This window comes from Corythoichthys intestinalis, chromosome 17, assembly GCF_030265065.1.
Source record: "Corythoichthys intestinalis isolate RoL2023-P3 chromosome 17, ASM3026506v1, whole genome shotgun sequence".
NCBI lineage: Eukaryota > Metazoa > Chordata > Actinopteri > Syngnathiformes > Syngnathidae > Corythoichthys > Corythoichthys intestinalis.
The window spans coordinates 29,652,958-29,674,422 of NC_080411.1; the positions used below are offsets into that span (position 1 = coordinate 29,652,958).

Sequence of the window (21,465 nt, forward strand, 5' to 3'; positions counted from 1 at the left end):
TGCTCACCGTTCTTGTTATCATTTATACGCCACGGGGCGAGATCTTGCATGGAGCCCCAGATCGAGGGAGATTATCAGTGGTCTTGTATGTCTTCCATTTTCTAATAATTGCTCCCAAAGTTGATTTCTTTACACCTAGCGTTTTACCTATTGCAGATTCAGTCTTCCCAGCCTGGTGCAGGTCTACAATTTTGTCTCTGGTGTCCTTCGACAGCTCTTTGGTCTTGGCCATAGTGGAGTTTGGAGTATGACTGACTGAGATTGTGGACAGGTGTCTTTTATACCGATAATGAGTTAAAACAGGTGCCATTAATACAGGTAACGAGTGGAGCCTCGTTAGACCTCGTTAGAAGAAGTTAGACCTCTTTGACAGCCAGCAATCTTGCTTGTTTGTAGGTGACCAAATATTTATTTTCCACTCTAATTTGGAAATAAATTCTCTAAAAATCAAACAATGCGATTTTCTGTTTTTTTGTTCCCACATTCTGTCTCTCATGGTTGAGGTTTACCCATGTTGACAATTACAGTCCTCTGTAATCTTTTCAAGTAGGAGAACTTGCACAATTGGTGGTTGACTAAATACTTATTTGCCCCACTGTATGTCATGTATGTTCTATTTTGAATAACATATTTAAAATCTTGCACTTCCACATCATTGCATTCAATTTTCATTTGTAATTTGTATAGTGTCCCAAACTTTTTGGAATCCATTTTGTATCAATGACTAAAAAAAGTGATGAGCTAACTAACCTTTGACACCCAGAGGTGTAGGACAGTCTTCTGGTACTGGCGGAAGAATTCGAGTGTAGTAGCTTAGATTGTAGTAGGACTCCCAGCTCAGGTAACTGTATTTTGAGTTGTATGTTGGAGGACTCGGGATTAAGTTGGACCTCACTGCACACACACGCAGACGAGCACACACAGACAACAATATGCTTGAAGTATGTAGAAGCATTTAAATGAAATCCCTGTCCTGGAGGGGCTTGAGACCTGTCAGGACAAGCCGCATCAAAACGTCCTGCAGAAAAGTGTTGTTGATCACGTCCCAGAGCCAGTGGAAGTGCGTGAGGATGAAATGCACCGTGTTCGGCCCGGGCTTCAGGAGGGTACGCACTCGAGTCCAGAACTCCGCTGTGTTGAGACAGGAAGAGATAATGTGAGTAAACACTAAGTTTTTGGGGCAAGGCAGTTTGTGTAGATTGTGGTTTTATTTCATCAAATAAGTTTTCAATATGTACAATGGTTTGAAAAAGTATCTTAACACTTTCGAATTTCTCACATTTCTGCATAAAATCACCATCAAATGCGATCTGATCTTTGTCAGAATCAAACATATGAAAATACAGTGTCTGCTTCAACTAAAATTACACAAACATCTATAGGTTTTCATATTTTAACGAGAATAGCATGCAAAGCATGACAGAAGGGGGAAAAAACTATGTAAGTGAACCCTCTGCCTAAGGAGATTTAAAGAGCAATTGAAACCAATTTTTACCAAACAATTTAAGTCAGCTGTGTGCCCAATCACTGATGAGTGGTTTAAAGCTGCCCTATCCACTATATAACACACAAGCCTGATGAGAAGCATTGTCTGATGTGCATCATGGCTCAGTCAAAAGAGCTGTCTGAAGACCTGCGATCAAGGATGGTTGATTTGTATAAAGCAGGGAAAGTATACAAAATCATCTCGAAAAGTCTGGATGTTCATCAATCGACATCAGAGAAGTTGTCTACAAATGGAGAGAGTTTGGCACTGTTGCTTCTCTCCCAAGGAGTGGCCGTCCACCAAAGATGATGCCAAGAGTTCAGCACAGAATACTCAGAGAGGTAAAAAAAAGAACCCTAAAGTGTCTGCTAAAGACTTACAGAAATCACTGGCACAACCAAATATCTCTGTGTACACATCAACTATATGTAAAACTATGGCCAAGAATGGTTTTCATGGGAGGACTCCACGGAGGAAGCCACAGCTGTCTAAAACAAAACATTGTTGCTCGTTTAATGTTGGCAAAAAGGCACTTGCACACTCCACATAAGTTTTGGCAAAATATTTTCTGGACTGATGAAACCAAGTTGATTAGTTTGGAAGTAACACGCAACTTCATGTGTGGAGGAAAAATGGGACAGCTCAACACCTCATCCACACGGTGAAGCATGGTGGAGGGAGCATAATGGTTTGGGGCTGTTTTGCTGCCTCATGTCGTAGACGACTTACAATCATGAATGGAAGAATGAATTAAAACGTTTATCAGGATGTTTTGCAGGAAAACCTGAGGCCGTCTGTCAGACAGTTGAAGCTAAAAAGAGGATGGATGCTGCAACAAGACAATGATCCAATACACAGAAGTGAATCAACTTCAGAATAGTTTCAGAAGAACAAAATACACGTTCTGGAGTGGCCAAGTCAAAGTCCAGACTTGAACCCATTTAAGATCCTGTGGCATGACATAAAACAGCGATTCATGCCAGACATCCCAGGAATCTTACTGAACTACAGCAGTTTTGTAGTGAAGAATGGGCCGAGATTAGTCCTGATCGATGTGCCAGACTGATCTGCAGCTACAGGAAGCGCCTGGTTGAAGTTAATACTGCCAAAGGGGGGAGGGGGCCACAAATATTAAATGTGATGGTTCACTTACTTATTTTCCCTCTTCTGTCATTGTTTGCATATTATCCTCATCAAAATATGAAAACCTATAAATGTTTGGGTGGTTTTAGTTAAAGCTGACAGTTTTTTCATTTGTATGATTTTGACAAAACTCAGATCACATTCGATGGTGATTTTATGCGGAAATGTGAGAAATTCCAAAAGGTTCAGATACTTTTTCATACCACTGTACAGAATATTAAATTGTAAATTCAAAGTGTATGATTAAGTATTAAAATTTTTAAAACTCTAATACTAACCTAACCTTTATTGAATTTATTTTCAGGGATTGCTGGCATAAGTCACAAAAATTTGCCCTGATAGTGTCACCAAAGTCAGTTTCACATAGAAATAGAAAATTGGGTAGGAGTGTCTACCATGAGTTGTAGATTCCAGAAGTGGGTCGAGTAGTCAAACATTTTTCGCAAGTAAGAGTAGGGTTAATTCAAAGTAATATTTCTCAAATAAAAGTAAAAGTAGTCATCCAAAAAATGTACTCAAGTACTTTATAAAAGTATTTGATGAAAAGACTGCTCAAGTAATGAGTAACATTGTGAGTAATGCTTACGATGCTTACAAAAAAAAAAAGTCTCAAAAACCACATGCAAGAAAAGGCACAGCACATCTACCGATAATTTGGACAGTGTATATTTGACAGATGCGTGGTGCTTAAGTGTGAAGAATTCCAATGTGTTTACATGGGTCCGAAAATTCAATTAATAATCCGATTGAAACGCCAATATATGATTAAAAATGTCTCATATAAACACTTCAGCCAATCGGATTCCCCCGGATCGTATTGTATTTTGGATTGGTTTGCACGTGTGCTCCTACTATGTAAGAGCACACGGGTGAAGAAAGAAGTGCACCTCTTCTTCTCTTATGCTGCCTTCATATGATGTCGTAATTATGGTAAATACCAGATGTCCAGTGGAAAATTGCATGTGAACGCCTCCTCATTTGCTCATATTTCCACCAATTATTAGTATGTGTTTCCTTTATTTGAGCATCAAACACATTACACTGGTTTTGATCATCAATATCAATACCCGTAGTATCGCCAGTCTTGAGAATTTTTTATCCTAATATAATACAGGCCTTGCTTCGAACTTAGTTGAAGATAGTCTGAAGCAGTGGCGGAACAAATGTGAACAGGGCCTGGGTGCGATGAGAATAAATGTTTTTGCAGGCCCCACAAGACGAGCCATTGGCCCCTCCAGACAACCGGACAAGCGGCTGGCAGATATACTTTAACACAAACACGATATTGCAGCTCCGCGCATCATCTTACCTTTCTGTTCGACACTCCCTTCGCCCCACCACTCCCACTTTATACCCGCAAATCAGCCCAGGTGCGGTCGCAGCCCCCTAACTTCCGCCCCTGTTCTGAAGCAATTCAGGTTGCGCAGCTAGCTTCCGTTAAAAGACACAACCCTTACACAATTACATGTGAGAAATACAATATTACAATATGCAGGAAGGCTTTAGTTGCTACGAAGATGCTTCAGAGCCAGGTTGAGGACGTCATACGAAAGATCCTTCTCAGCAATGGAAGGAGATCATACTCTAGCGAGAAAATTAGCCATAAGTAGAAAACAAAACAAAAATTTTCACAGAAAAACGGGAATTTTCAAAGGGGCATGTCTATTAAATAAAAACACAATGTGTGGCTACATGTCAGTTACATCCCACTCATCAAAGCTTAACAATCCACATGAAAAATGCGAATACAAGCAGTTTATACAGTTGTGTTCGAATCCCCTACGGCAAATTTGATGCAATTCATAATCAGATCAAAAAGCAATTGTAATATAGACAAATGCAAATTTTGATTTAACAAATGTTATGAATTTTTAACATAACGGTATGAGTAAACTCACTGTCCTGACTCCTGAGACCAAATTGTTAAAAAGATGATAGAAACAAATGGTTTAAAATATTTGTAAAAATACCAAATAACTAAGGAGCACCTGTACAATGACAATTAAAATCCTCATATTAAAATTTAACATATAATAACCAGTTTTGAGGGCATTTGTTGACCAATAGCTTTAAAAAAAAAACTATTGTTCTCCCTCTGGCCAACATGCACCCTTCCCACTAATTTGACAACTGTGCGAGTCAATCTCCGAATAAAGCAGGACTGACTGATTGACAGAAAGACACATTATAAACAATTCAAGCTTGATAAATTAAATATTAATAGCAGTGTTGTTTTTGACAGCCCTTTTAATTTCTGTCAGTCTTTTGGACGATAATACTTATTAGTTTTAGTAGTCTAGTTTTTGTTGATGACAACTCAAGACTAATTTCCATCTAGCTTTAGTCAACGTTCACTAAAAATGTTGTCATCTGTAAAAAATTTTTTAAATTACTCAAAAAAAAAAAAACAAAAAAAATGTTTCCAACTACTGTATTTTGAATGAACACCAACCTAGTGACTCAGGAGAAAAACAGTACATTGTAGTATTTTCAATTAATTTTACCCACCTGGAGCCGCGAACTGTATGTAAAAAAAGTTGTTTGAGAGTTTAAGAGGACGCTTGCCTTTAGCATTGCCCTTTAGCTAACGCGAACGCTATGCTAATGCTACAAGTTACATTTAGCGTGTGATGATCACTCATCACAAACCTTTAAAGCTAAAGCAACATTGCATATTCTCTCTCGCCAAGAAAACCAATTTTACCGTGTGTGCAAGCCTTCATGGACACTGGACACAACACACTGGTGAATCGGGAAGGGGGGCGGGCGCAGCACGTTCACGAGTGACACAACCAGACACGTCTATGACGCAGGCTAACTACACATTAAATGTGACACATTGTGAATATGTGACTGAACTCTGGCCCATATTTGTCTCGTTAGACGAAAACTGGCATGCGTCTTGTCATGTTTTAGTCTCTACAAACAAGTTTTTATCTCGTTTTCGTCACGTAATCGTTATGAAAAAGTGTTCGTTGCCTAAATATTTTCGAAAAAAACTGCTTAATAGTCATGTTTGCCCTAAAAGAATTTGTTGTCCAAATGGAGACTGTATTTGTTTGTTTTACATGCAAGAATCAACTGAGAGTATCATATTTTTCAGACAATAAGTCGCAGTTTTTTTCATAGTTTGGCCGGGTGTGCAACTCTGGAGCGACTCACCTGTGAAATTATATATATAATACATTATTGTATAATTTCACATGTTATTTTCACACTAAACCGCAAGAGGGCGCTCAAGGCCTGCGTTTTAACATTGACGGTAACTTATAAAAACGACTGAGAAAGGCTGAACAAAATGGAATAATTGGAACTGCAATTGACGAAGAGTCTGACGGAAGCGACATAGAAGACGAAGCGCTGCACCTTGTACCTCTGTAGTTGGCGGAGTTGTTTAACAGTCACACAGAAGATGAAGATCTCATTGGATTTAGTGATTTGGAATGACACTGATGGTTTGGTAAAATTGTTAGCATGTTCTTTATGCTATAGTTATCTGAATAACTCTATCCATATTACGTGAACAAACTGGGCACGTTCTCAGTTCATTGTTTATGCGTCACGTAATGTTAGCATACTGTACACTTATTCAGCCTGTTGTTCTCTATTTTTATTTTAAATTGCCTTCAAGATGACATGTTTGTTCTTGGTGTTGGATTTTATGAAATAAATTTCCCCCAAAAATGCGACTTATACTTGGGTGCAACTTGTAGTCTGGAAAATATGGTACTCGTCTTTTGAGTTGAGCCTCAAGATGCAGCTGAAGAAACGTTTTTTTCTTTATCCTGGCCTAGTTTTATTTTAATCTAAATGACATAGAAAGGTGTTGCACCAGTTTACGAGACAGACTTCAAATGGGCCTTCCAATCTTGGGTACCCGCCAGAACAAACTAGACTGCAAATTTGGGCCAATTGTAAGTATGTGTGTACCCCGCTTAACACAACACAGTGTCGTGTGAGGTCTCTTTGTTCATGTTAAGCAGAGCGGCAGAACTGGAGGATGTGCTACATGCTCCCTCCGTATATTTAGGTGCAGAACAGTGATGGGCAACGTATGCTTTGCACGCCACATGCAGCTCACTCAGGTACCAATAACTTACATAATAACAAATGGTTTAAAAAAACTAAGCTAGTATATTAATTACAGCCGAACACTGTTCAGCAGACAACATGCTCTCATATTTCTATTCATAGGAAATAAAGTGGCCCTCCTCAGCCTCTCCATCTGGAATAATTCAAATTCCAGTCTATCCCAAACAGGATATGAAGGGATGTCACAGATCCGTGGCGTGGGAAGAATGGACTCACGGACAGTGCAGTTCTCCCCATGGTAGCCGGTGCGGGTGCAGTCACACTCGTAGCGGTCATCTGTGTATCTTACACACACGCCCCAGTGTTGACAGGGCAAGTAGCAGCACGGGTTCACTGCGGAGACAAGCATCAACAATTGTCAGTGTCACCTAGTTAAACCTAAGCATCTTTCTTTTTCTTCATAACAGCTGCTGTTCCTAACATCTGGTTTACGAATTTAAAATATAAGTAAATAAATAAATAAAAACATTCCCATATTTTTGGAGATTGAAGTGCACTTTAAGTCCTTTATGTTCCCCCCCCCCAAATTGAAAGTGTGCCTTATGAATGAATCGTGGTTGTGTTTAGGGACTTCAAACCTATTTTATTGGAGAATAATTGCATTATATTGCTCCAGTAAAATGCTCAAGACGCACAATAAATATATAAAACAATGACACAAAAAATACATGAATAAGTGAAACCTAGTTATAATGCTAAAAGATAAAGAACAAATGACAAATGCAGTCCACAGATGCAAAAATGTACCTTATCAGGTGTGCCTTATGAATGAATATAAACTCATCCATTAAAGGAGTGCCTTAAAATCCAGTGTACTTTATAGTCTGAAAAATACGGTGAAAGCTGTCTAAGTGATTAAACAGACATCACTGCACGGACCTTAGTGGAGAGCACACTTGCCAAATAAAAATATCTTGAGTAGTACGATTTCAAATCCACTTCCTTTGAGATTTGGATTTAAAAAATCAGTCTCATGTTTTGTGTGCGTGTAGGACTTGCAATTGTAATGTTTTGCTCAGTGAAAATGATACATATAATGGTCAGAAGGGGAGCTGTAATAAATTCTATATTTGGTGGATAGGTATTGTTGATCAGAAAATAATACAAAGGTTTTATTTTACTATGACATGAATCACGCTCAGAGCCTGTACTTTCAAATTAAAATTTTCAATACAAGCATCGGATTGACAATTGAAAATCAAAGCAGTTTTGTGAGTTTTAATTTCATTACATGAAATGAAAAATTCTAAAAGCACACGTTTGATAAAAGTACAGTAGAGCTGTCCCGACTAGTCGACATTGTCGACGTAGTCGATGATGTAAATGCGTCGACAAGCACAACACCCCGTTGATGGTTTAAAGTGCCTGTGACACGAAAAAGCATGTTTATTTCATAATACACGCGGTATTTTATGCTCCTGAATGATATGGAACGCTTCGATGTGTGTGGAAGCGATCGCTATATTTATTTAGTTTTTTTAATCCCGCGCCAGGAAAATGAGTGACTTCCGGCTTCAGTCTTGCATTGAGGAGGGCGCTGTGACGTGTACGGTAGAAGACGTCCTCTTCACGCTACAGTGTACTGTTGTGTATGAGGACGAAGGATTCAGCTGATTTTGCGGATTAATACGTTTATTTTTCGCATCACGCCAGCCAAACGGCTGCAGAAAAATCATTCTGTATGAGGGAGAGGCGTATGCGCCTTTTTGGAGTTTCAAAAGGTTCCCATTCACCGTGGATATTTACTGTGGGACCATTGGACTTACGAGGAAGTGAGTAAACATCTTGTTTTGTATTATGTCAAATACGAATACAGCGATTACAAAGTAAACACTACAAACTTCCTTTAAATGAAGGACTACTTACGTTTGATCATTGATAGGCATGTAAAAAGCTCTCCTAATGCATTAGCAGCAGCACGTTAGCTGCGTTAGCTCCAGCCACCCTCCTCCGGGGAACGAACTGTAAATTGCTCTCTGCCGGGCGGTTTGCCGATCCGCTAAGACATTCGACAACCAGGTCGTCATGTCAAATAATCCAGGATAGCTTTGTGTGATTTTCCGCTTTGAAGACTTTGAAACATCACTCGGTTCGGGTTAGCATGTCGGCTAGCTGTCACTCCTTCTGGTTTGTTTACATTCTCCGAAGCCGGGGAAGGGAAATGACATATGTCCGATTTAGGTGTCATAAAGTATCGTTCGGGAGGTGCGACAGTAAAGGTGAAGTCGACAGTTTTGACCTTTATGGAGCAATTTTGCCATGTCGTCTTGAATAAATGGATTTTTATTATTTCATATTCCATTTAGCACAAGATTGTTATTTGTCTTGACCATGCCATTTATTTAGCAATTGGGGAAAATACTTGGATAAAAAGAATATCCTGTAAAAATATGGAAGTAAAGAGACAGAAACAATGACATTTTGCTGCTCTCTTCGTCGCGTTTTCCTCATTGTGAATAGTTCCCCCTCGACGGGCTGACTGGTCCTTCTCAAGCCATTTATATAGCTATTGGGGAAAAATACTTGGATAAAAAGAATATCCTGTAAAAATATGGAAGTAAAGAGACAGAAACAATGACATTTTGCCGCTCTCTTCGTCGCGTTTTCCTCATTGTGAACAATTCCCCCTCAATGGGCTGAATAGTAAAAGCGATGAGCCCAGTCTACCGCTGACGTCATCCACCTGTTGGGGACGCTAAAGCCCTATAATGGTAGGCGTGGCTAACCGGCAGATTAAAAGACTAATTTCTCGTCATCTGCGCTGTGCTAAATTGTTGTATATAGTCGAATCGTCTCAAAATATGATTCTAATTCACATAATAATGCCATTTAAGACTTTTTTTCTGGTGTCATATGCTCTTTAAAGCCAGTTAGAAAAAAATATATATTGTAACGTCGACAAAGAGTCGCCCTCTTTGTTAAGTTTGCAGTTCTTTATTTTTGGAACTTGTGGGAACAACGCAGCTCTTGTCTGCCGACGCCAACACAAAAACTACCAACAACAACAGGAAGATGTCTCGTCTGTCGCATCTCCCTTACTCATGTAAGCCACGCGGTGCATTTAGGAAGACATGCAAATACACCTGTTACATTATAACCCGATTAGTTACAATGTATATATGTGTGGAAAGTTGAGAATGGCGGACACTTAAGATGCAAGTGGGGAAAGCGGCACAAACCCCCAAAAGCAGACCAGAGTGGCCAAGCATGGATATACAGTAATTTTGAAAGACGACTGGAGACAACAAGCTGGGCCGATCATATATCCATATAACTACATTTTTTTTAAATAGAAGTTGTCTTTATGTGCATCGTATGATAGAGTATTAGGGGCTAATGTCGGGCTAATGTAACTGAATAATCAGCTACGTACTTAACGTAGCGCGTGGCCGCCTCCGTTAAAATAAAAAATATTGAAAGAATCTTGTGTTTTAGAATCGGTTTTACAATTAAGGAAATCCTTATTATTTTGTTTCAGCTACATCAATCAGTAGAAGAATTTATACTAATGCTTCGTCGTAGCTCCAAGCTAAGGTACATGTATGTAAAGTGAGTAGCGGCTCACAGCTACATTACCCCTACGTAATAATGAGACTTTTTTTCTCGTAGCAATAGTACAACTTTAAATTCGTTGTCCTTTTTTTAAAAAAATATTTATTTGGCCCGAATACTCCGTCATTGTGTCGTATCAACGTGCATCATTAAGTTTTTTTCTCTTATCTACTCTGTTGATCCTCACTCTTAGAACAATATAGACATACCACAAAAAGAGAAAGTAAGAATTGTTTTGAATCCTGTTGGAAAAGTGAAGTCAGAGTGTTTTCAATCTGTTAACATTCCATTCTTTTGCACTAGTTAACGCCATCAGCATTTGACCTCATTGTTTATTTGTGATTTATTATTGTTATCTATGTGTTCATTTGTACTTTAATAAAGAATGTAAGTGTTCCAAAAGTTTTTGTGACTTAATAATGGCAGCAAAAATTTCCTCTCAAGATAAGTGGAGGGGGGAGTAAGTAGAAAATTATAAGACTAGTCGAATAATCGTTAAAAAAGTCTGCAGACTAATCGGAAGAAAAATAATTGTTTTGGGACAGCCCTAGATAAAAGTATTCATTAGGTAAACTTCAAAAATCAAAATCAAAAATCTGATCCACAACATACCATATACAAAAGTTGATATTTTAATGACAGCATGTTCAAAATAAACCTCTAAAATATGCAGTGTATAACAAAAGTGAGTACACCCGTCGCATTTCTGCAGATATTTAAGTATATATCTTTTCATGGGACAACACTGACAAAATGACACTTTGACACAATGAAAAGTAGTCTGTGTGCAGCTTATATAGAGTTAATTAATTTTCCCCTTAACTCAAAATATAGCCATTGATATCTAAACCCCTGGCAACAAAAGTAAGTACACCCCTTTGAAAAAACGTACATCCCTAATGTCAGGAAATGCGTGGGCAGGCAGGTTGTGTGGACCCAAATGCAGGGAATCAATAATGCAAGGCAGGTGGCAGAGAACTCAAAAAAGGTTTTAATTATAACTAACAAAAAGCATAAGCTACAACCAAAAAGACTGGGGATAAAAAAGACAAGGTTCAAACAAAACTTACTTTATCGGAGGGACTAATATACGAGGGCTTGAACAGGACTTCAACATCTACATTGACCTAGACAATGAAGCAACAAGGAGTGAAAAGAAACTGGGAGCTTATATGCACACACATACAGACAAGGGGTAACGACACAACGAGGAACAGGTGAGCACAGGAGGATGCAGGTTGGGGGATACACTAGGAGGCACGACAGGTGAAATCAATGGGCAATCACAGGGACAAGTCACACTAGGAGAAAACAAACACAAAACCTAACACCTAAATGTCCAAATTGAGTACTGCTTGTCATTTTCCCTCCACAATGTCATGTGACTCATTACAGGAGTGCTGTCAGCATTGCTGCAGAGATTGAAGAGGTGGAGGGTCAGCCTGTTAATGCTCAGACCATTCGCCGCACTCTACATCAAACTGGTGTGCATGGCTTTCACCTCAGGACGAAGCCTCTTCTGAAGACGGTACACAAGATAGCCCGCAAACGGTTTGCTGAAGACATGTCAACAAAGCACATGGATTACTGGAACCATGTCCTATGGTCTGATGAGATGGGCGGGCTTTCTTCTTGAGTTATTTTGAGGGGAAAATAAATTAATTCTATTATATAAGCTGTACACAGCCTACTTTTCATTGTGTCAAAGTGTCATTTTGTCAGTGTTGTCCCACGAAAAGATATACTTAAATATCTGCAGAAATGCGAGGGGTGTACTCATTTTTGTGATACACTGTACTTCCCCAAGCAATGGCGAAATTATGGTCCAATGCCTAAAATAATTACGTGGCATGACTAAAATAAAGTCATGGAGGACTTGATACACTGTGTGTAGTGTGTTGATCTTTACAGATACATAAACCTTTGAGTCAGATCCCCTCAGGCACAAAAGGGTAAGGGATCTGTGTTACTATGCAAACAGAAGAAGTACATTTGTGGGTCCGTGGCTTATACACAATTTGACAGGTGGACTAAACCGATCACTCCAGCTGAATTATTCCTAATTACTTTCAAATGTGACACACTACTTCCACAGTGCAGACTCGGCGGGAAAAAGGCTCGTCTCCAAACATGCTGCAGCATGCCCCTCTTGGCCCCCATCCTACTCAAAGACACTCAGCAGACCTCATCTGCCTGCTATTTGAACTTGGCCCACGCTCTCTATAGGTTACCAGACTCATCTTACAAATGACTGTAAAATCTCAACCGGTGGAGGGGGAAAAAAAGCTCGGTGTCAAACGAGAACGACATGTCGTCATATGTGACAGGGCACAAAACGTACGACTGTTTTAATCTTGGAAGCAGATAACCATGGAATGGGATGATGAGAATAAGGTGAAACTGTTTGTTCACATATGTAAAAGCTGATAACATCCACCACAGTAGCAGGGCCACTACAACACTGGTCATACCACATGTCTGACCATAAAGTTGTACAGGAAAAGTCTGTTTAGTGACAAGAACAACGCATTCCTGCAGCTACACCTCCTTGCCTGAGGGGATTCATCTGAACTGAAACCAGATTTCATTGATGCTTCTCATTCCTCAACACTTAATAAATCATGATATTTCATTCACCTGCTTTGCTTACACTTTAATAAAGTAGTCACACACCAGCATTTGACAGCTTTACAGTTTTGTGAGCATATCGTGTCCGTAGTGGTTATATACATATTTAAAAATATTATTTTTTAATTTGGTGTTAATTTATGACACTGAGTATTACTAACATGCTGTTAGCGCTGTCCCTGTGAGCTAGAGTTGCCAACCATCCGTTGAAATATGGGATAGTCCCGTATTCAGAAACAAAAGTATGCGTCCTGTATTAAGCGGACAGGGAACGCGCACTGTCCTGTATTGTCATGAAAATCGAAAATAGGGTTTTATTTATAGAACGAACAAATACGGGTATGGTGCTTTTCAAGATTGGTCGAGGTACTGTGGGTTGTCATTATGATACCGGAAGACAACATAGAATGTGGGAGATAAGTTTAAGTGAAATTTGTGTACAAAGCATGTTCAAAATGATGATCATTTGTTTTCTTGTTCTTTTCTGTGTACTTTATTTTCATGATTTGTACTATATTTTTGTGTTCTGTCAATATCATTGGCATTTTCACATTATATAAGGTGTGATCATTTGTGAGACCGTTATTTCTTAGGGAACTTTGAACGCACCTTAGTTTATGTTTGCACTTTTTTTTTTTTTAAATTGTTTTTTCATGTGATTATATCACCCAATTATGCACATAATTCGGGTTTGTGTAAAATTATTGTATTACAATTACTGTATTAATTTAAAAAAATAATAATGATAAATTACTTTTCACATACAAAAAAAAAATCAAAAGGTGACGGTTATCAGTCTGGCCAGCTCTACTAATGAGAGTTAGGTTAGGGCAGGGGTCAGTAAACCTGCGGCTCTTTAGCACTGCACTAATGGCTCCCTGGAGCGTTTTCTAAAATGTTTAAAAATGGCCAGTGGCGGACTTGGCAATTTTGGGGCCTAAGGCGAACATATCCAGGGGCCCTCTTCATGGGTCAGGGGTTAAAAAGGTGAGAAGGGTGTGGAGGAAATATGTTCCGGTACACTAGGGCTGTCCAAAACGACAAATTTTCTCCTGATTAGTCGGCCGACTAGTTTTACGATTAGCCAACTAATCTAATAATTTTTTTTTTTTTTTTTAACTAATTTAGCAATGAAATTTTTGTTGACACTTATTAATTCACAAAACCATTTTGGAACACTTTTTTTTTTTATTAAAGTACAAATAATCATGTAAATAACAATAATTAATCACAAATAAACAATGAGGTTAAATGCTGATAGCATTTACTAGTGCAAAAGAATGGAAAGTAAACAGATTCAGAACACTGACTTTGCCTTTCCAACATTATTCAAAACAATTCTTGATAAAAAAATTCTAGCATTATTATTATAATATACTACTATATATAATAGTAGTATAATAATTATTCGTTGCCAATCATATTTGTCATATAGAGTGTCATTTGAAAGCTATTCTTATGGTAGAATCTGTATTCTGTAGTATTTACTCAACATATTATAATATTAATTCTGAAGTATGTGGGATTAATTCCAGCAATCGTTATTTATATGCCGAACATGACGTGCTTTTATTTTGAAATGTTCACTGGAGGTACGTTCGTTAAACCGCTAACTGAAAGCTTGACACTCCGTAAAAAAACATTCTTCGTCATTGCTTGTGGTGTCACTAATAGATTAAATTTTTTTTTCGTTAGCAAATGCTGTTAACCAGCTCGAGTGCTATTGTATGACTGATTGGAACTGTACTGCATTGTTTCGCCACAGAGTGTGCTGTCGTGTATTTTATGTTCGGTGTGAAAAAGAAGAAGAAAGTTAAAAGAGGCATTAGCGGCCTGTTCTCAGCTTCTCCCTCACTGCACTTTGGCTCTCATGGAAAGCACGTTCGCTCATATGTTCGAAATAAACGATAGCCGACGTGCAAAGTAGCAAGTGAGCTGTAAAATCAGCGAGCTTAGTGGCGTGAAAAACGCGGGAGAGCTAAGTGAAGCTAACGAACAGCTAAGCGGCACTAAGCGATGCTAAACGGAGCTAAGCAAAGCTAAATGGCGCTAAATGAACCTAAACGACTGATAGTGCGTGTCTGTGGGGGAGAGATAATATAAATGCAGCATTCAAATGGCTTTCTTTTTTCTTTTGTTATTTGTTTGTTTGGTATGCTGACATAATTATACATGACGAATAGTTGGGGGTGCTGCTGGCTCCGGTGGCCCATGCCCTTGCTAAGGGCAGCTGGTTGGGGGGCCCCCTACTGGTTGGGGGCCTAAGGCGATCGCCTACTTCGTATGAATAGTAGATCCGCTTATGAAAATGGCAAGGGATGGGGCAGGCAAATATATTTTTGTTTTATAATGGTTTCTGTAGGAGGAGAACCATGACAGAAATGTTCTTCTATTTTGTTATTTTGTAATAAAGTTAAACTGCAGGGAAAATACACATTTACAGTATTTTCCGTACTGTAAGGTGCATCAGAGTATACGGCGCGCCTTCAATGAATGGCGTATTTTAAAGCCATTTTCATGTATAGGGCGAACTGCATTATAATGCGCAGTAGTCGTAGTAGTAGCAGTAGCAGTAGCATTACTGGTTGGCATTGCGTTATGCATCCACCAGATGGAGCTGAGCTAAATGTAATGTCATGCCATGATTAACCAATATTGAGCCATATATATATAAAGGCAAATCGGATTATAAGGCGCACTGTCACCTTTTGGTGAGGCTTTCAGGTGCGCCTTATAGTGTGGAAGTTACAGTAATCATTAAGGCTCATTATGTATTTGTAGCCAATTTAGTCATTGATACTAGGCTAATTTAGCTAATGTACAATAGATACATACAGAATGTGTTGCCTTCATTATAAGGCTTATATAGCGCTTTCAATTTTTTGTGGCTCCAGACATACTGTATTTGTTTTCTGTTTTTTGCTCCAGTTTGGCTCTTTCAACATTTTGGGTTGCTGACTTCTGGCAGGGGTTAGGGCTACATTTATAAAACGAAGCGGACTATCTCAGAAAAAGAACTCTAGTCCGTTAATACGGACCAAACTGTGCAAGTGTGAAAGCGCCCATAGTTAGCTAGCTCTGCCAGTTGGAGACTGTGCGAAGAGCTTTGTTAGTAGATACGGTGCTGGGCTGCTGGCAAGATGGATAAAAAGAGCAAGGGTGGTGCACGGAATAGATAACAATTAAAAGAGGAAACGCTTGAAAATGATGCAGCCAAATGTGCAAAAATACCCTTTTTTTCTAAATAAAACAAGCTTGCAGTCTGAAACGACAGGATGACAATGAAACTGGTAAGGCATGATGTTTAATAAAATGCAATTTGCAACAACAGACATCAAGGGAAACTGACTGAACATTGGAATTCATAAAAGACCTTTGAGTCCTATGATCACCATCAAGTGATCAATGACGTGGCATCTTCGAAGCGCCGTAAACTAAATACTTTACCTCTCTCCCAGTTTTTATTTAGCGCCGGTAGACCACAGAAAACCGGGGTACATAATTGTTTGAATTTGATGGGAGAAAATATGTTTATCCGAACAGGAGAGCATACATGCTCGTGTGTACTGAGAGGAAATTCTAATGTCTTTGGACAATGATACTGTATTTAACAAAGTCAAAGAGACCAGTGCACTGCTCAGCCATTTTCGGTAAATTCCTGTGTAAAGTGACGCGGGATTTATTCGAGTCATTTCTTTCACGCATATAGAGATGTCCCGAGAGTGACGCGGGTTGGACACTTTCACAGACTTGTCCCGTGTTGTCCACTGGCGCTCTCTGTACGGGGAGGGCTGCTGGCGCGGTTTTATAACCCAGACATTACATCTTTTTTGGTCGGCATCAGCTGTTACAATGTTGATCAAATCGTGTTTTGTTCCCGACGTCGTAACTGCAGCCAATTCAAGCTCGTCAAGACTGTATTTAAGCTCAGGCGAGCCAAGAGAAGGGTGCCGAGATATTAACTTGCTGGGCGACATTCGACACCTCTGCCGCCCTTGTTTTGAAGCCCCTACATTGTGCTGGTATTTGAGTGTATTCATCATGTTGTTTTATCGGCTCTCTGCCTACCGCTTAGGTTAGTATTATTGATTCCCGTCAACCTACCGTCACGGACCCATTGTATTATTCACCCTTTTCCACGATCGCGTGTATTTTTGTTTGTATTTAATAAACCTTCAAACGCATCCTTCCGTTGTTTTCTGCTTTGAGGTACAACCTTGTTTCTGCAGTTGCACGCATAACATCTGGAACAAAATAAACTAACACATTTCCAAAAATGGACGATGGACTCTCTTCCTCGATTCTATGATCATGTAGCAATTTAATTTCGTTATGTTTTCAGTTAAATTTAGCTATTTCCTGCTTGCTATGTTGATAATTGCAATGTTTGTTTACCGTTTTTCGTCTTACTGCGAAGAAAGCGGAAGTGAAAATCAGCCCACCATGATATTTACGTCATTAGCCATCGTGCTGTGACACGGTAATTTAACGTTTGCTTTCCCATAAACCTCGTCCCTGGATTTTCACAGGAATTACACTAATACGCGACCCATGAAATGTCCGCCCAATCTCTGTGTCAGTCGTCCCGGGAAATTGCGTTCACATACAAGGGCTCCGCGTTTAAATCCCGCAATTTTACAGTGTTTTGGCGTGTGTGAGGGGCTTTATTAATGTTTTAGAGTTGGCCATTTTTCTTTGAAACTATTCTTATGCAGAGGGGGAAAAGGATAACGGCGTTAGAAAGTTATGCTATATTGTCAAAAACAATCTTGCTTAGAACAGTGCAATACTTACAGCATTATATTTTTTATTTATGTTTAACAATTACGTATTTCAGTATTCCTCCACCCTTTTAACCCCTTCATACCTAAGCATGCTGCTGAGGGACATGATGCATTCGAGGCTCTAAACCAGACATGTCCAAAGTGCGGCCCGGGGGCCAAATGCGGCCTGTGGTCAAATTTCATCCGGCCCCCAGCCTCTGTCATAAGATCAAGAATGTCTGGGCCGCACACAGATTTATTAAATTGGTCAACAGTACTGCTTACACATTAAATGCTTCTCCTCATTTACCCACTAAAAAGCAGCAGCCCTCTAAGCAACATTACCCCGTGTGACCCTTGACTTCCAATTTTCTAAAATGGCAACACTCAACAACAACAAAAAAAGTTGACTGCGACGGTCGACGCTTCAAGGATAGGTGGAAATTGGACTATTTCTTCACTAAAATATGCAACAACTGTATCTGCCTCATTTGCAAAGAGACAGTCGCTGTTTTTAAAGAGTTCAATGTGAGGCGATATTACCAAACAAGACACGCTGACATGTATGACAAGATTACAGGGAAGATACGCAGCAAGAAACTGAAGCAACTTGAGGCTAGTTTAATTTCACAGCAACAGTATTTCGCAAGATCCCGAGAGTTGAAAGAGAACGCCACAAAGGCTAGTTGCGAGATTGTTGAAACAATTCATTAAAAAATAAATAAATAAATAAAGCAAATATGACACACAGAATGGCTTGCAAAAATTTGCATAAATATATTGTTCTACGTAAAGGACGTCAGCCAAGGTTGGCCCCCCACATTTTTACCACACCAAATCTGGCCCCCTTTGCAAAAAGTTTGGACACCCCTGCTCTAAACCAATAAAAATTTAGTTGCTATTGCCACTTCTAGGATGGATGAAACGTTAGCTATCGAAATCAAATTATTAGGTTTAACATGCCCTCTTTGACATTTTTGGCTTTGAAAATATCTGACCAAACGCAACTCCAAAAAGGATAATGTAAAGTCCTCATTTCTCAATAAAATCACATTAAAAAAAAAAAAAAAAACGTTGCAGGGAAACATAACATATATTAATCCCCAACTCTCGTATTTAGTGAATGGCCATTAATAAAACAAATAAACAGTCTGGAAATGTAATACTTACTGCAAATTTTCATTAAATTTAAGACAATTTAAGACCTTGATTATCCGGCTTTCAAATTTAAGACTTTGAAGGACCCGAGGGAACCCTGTATTTGTGTGCACTAATTTGCTTGATATTTGATGGTAAATGGAGAGTAAATATATCGCACATTTATCTGCATTACATTCCTTTTTTTTTTTTTACCGTTCCCAAAGTGCTTACATTAGCATACAGCACATTCACCCATTCACACAGACATTCAAACACCAATGGTGCTGCTGCCATGCAAGTTGCTGCCAACCCACTGGGAGCAAATTAGGGTGATGATCGATTGATGTTGCAGAAAAGGACATTCTCATACTCTATTTGTGAAATCTAAGTAGTACTGCAGCTGTTTCAATCAAAAAGCTGCAGATTTTTGCACAAATGTTTGTAGTGTAACTATTATCACAGTGCAATACTTGATTTTTTTTTTTTTATTAATTCATTTTTTAAATTGGTTTAAAAAGGAAATTGCGTTGCCAAGAATAATGGTGTAGATCTGCACTCAAGTTTAAATAATAAAATTTAAGTTGTGAAACAACCATGACCTACAGTGAATTAGCTTTTTTTTTTTTTTTTAAAAGAAAAATACATGAATTACAAGGCTTTAGAGAACACTGTATTTATCATGCAATGTTATCATCACATTATTTTAATACAGTCAGTCATGATATATAAAGTGGGCCGTTCTGAGGCATGAAATTCTAGGGCTAAAAAATAAGTCCCCTGGAGCTTATCATTTTTTTTCATTTACAGACTGAAGTTAAGCGTCACGTTTGAGTTGACAGCAAAAGACAAGCAACAACAGGTTGCTGAGCAGTACAATAGTCCACTGTAGAAAACTTTGAACAACCTGGTACAGGAAAAGCTTCACCATTCTCCCAGATATTTGTTGAATTGAGACATTGTCGAAGCTATGTTCCAGCACAATTTTCCAGATGCGTTCTTGTCCATGAGTGCTACTCATAACACCCTCGTCCAGTTTTGCAGCAGTTAAGAATGATTTTAAAGATATACTTAATAAAGATGGCAATAACAATAATTCGTTCAATCAATTGGTTTCTACAAGATATAAGGAGTTCGTGGACTGCTGCTCATATATTTATGAAAATAATTCACCACACATAGTCCTCAGAGCTTGCTCATCATGCTCACTGCACTGGAATCAGACCCATCCAAATTGCGTTTAGACCAGCTGTGAACTACATTGCACTAGAAGATCTTAACAGACATATAGTTTAGACTGACTGTTAGTCACAAAATAGTCTATGTTCTTGGTGTATCCTCAAGGAAGCCTCCTTGCCCTGTCGGTACAGCCAGCTTTCCTCAGAGCGGTCTGCTGAATTCCCAATCAGGTGCAGCGAAGCTTTTGGGATATGAAAATAAACATGCGCGAAGATCTACACTCAAGCGCAGCTGTGTTGTCGATGAAAATTGAGCCCATTTTGTCATTACTAAAAAATTGATTCAATTAGGTCTAAAAGAGTGCTTTATTGCTTTTGGTTAGAGTTGGGGAAAAAAAATCTTAAAAAACGAATCTGATAAATACTTTTTTCTCTCATTTTCCATCCCTGCAGTCAGTTTCAAATCGGCAGGGCTAAAAAAATTAAAAAAAATAAATAAATAAATAAAAAGTAAACAATTTACGATACAGTCCGTAATATTTGGAATATCTGCACAAGGGTTTTTGTTTTCTAAAATTGAAAGGAGATCTAGGTCAGAGTCTTATTCTTATAGTCTGCCCTCATGCAGGATAACAGAATTCGGATAACAAGTTGCAGTTGAAAAAGCTGATATTCTGAGGAAAGGATTATTAAAATTGTCATTTCCAATATTGAAAATATTATGTTTATTAAAACCAACGTTCCCACAAATACAACAAGAAAGAGCCCCAAGAAATGACATAACCCTTACATGAACATATTATGTTTTTTTCTTAAAGTTTTTATTAGTCATATACGATGTTATCAAACTTAGGGTCCACAGGACAATATTTTGTGGCCATCATTTGACATCTCAGCAATAGGAAATATTAACACAGAAACCGCATTATTTGTTTGAATATTTTCAAATTTTAAATGTGGTTCGTAAAATGTCTTCAAATTCTGGAATGACCCCATACCTTTTTGAAGTACATCGTAGGAGTAGAAAAGGTCTCGCCAAGCTTTCGAAGTGACATGTTCACTTAATAAAAATAATAAAAGCGGATCTGTCGACCGGTGAAACATTCACCTACCTGAGCCAGGCGCCACCTCATCCCCGTGGCACGCTATTTCCCGCAGAAGCAGCAGAAGACCGAAGAAGGATCCGAGGATAGAGGCTACACACCGGGGTGGAAAACGAGAGCGAGTCGGGGTTGGATAACATTTGAGAATACCAAGTTTCTAAATTCCTGTTTTGTTTTGAAACTTACATCTCATCACAGAAAGTCAGCGCGGTGTCATGCCAAGAGTGCGAAACAAGGTTCAAATCCGTCGGTGAGGGGAGTGAGTAGCTCCGGTGTCCGTGAGAAAAGCCCACCCGAAGAGAGCTTTCACCTGCGACGCAGAGAAGCCCTCCCCGTCGCTGGCGGTAACTCCCCACCAAACCTGCGCGATATCGCCCCCTATC

At 39.0% G+C, this 21,465-nt stretch overlaps 1 protein-coding gene across 1 annotated transcript in view; it reads right to left on the reverse strand.

Annotated features, from left to right (window-relative positions):
• Nucleotides 1-21,415, reverse strand: part of pdcl (phosducin-like) — a 45,847-nt gene extending 24,432 nt beyond the window's left edge. The window contains exons 1-5 of the mRNA XM_057818334.1: nt 21,269-21,415; nt 21,092-21,175; nt 6,938-7,054; nt 991-1,131; nt 751-894 (exon numbers count right to left, since the gene is read on the reverse strand). Of these exons, the coding sequence (XP_057674317.1) occupies nt 751-894; nt 991-1,131; nt 6,938-7,054; nt 21,092-21,175; nt 21,269-21,275 (493 nt within the window). The 5' untranslated portion in view covers nt 21,276-21,415. The remainder of the gene's footprint in view (nt 1-750; nt 895-990; nt 1,132-6,937; nt 7,055-21,091; nt 21,176-21,268) is intronic.
• Nucleotides 21,416-21,465: the final 50 nt, after the last annotated feature.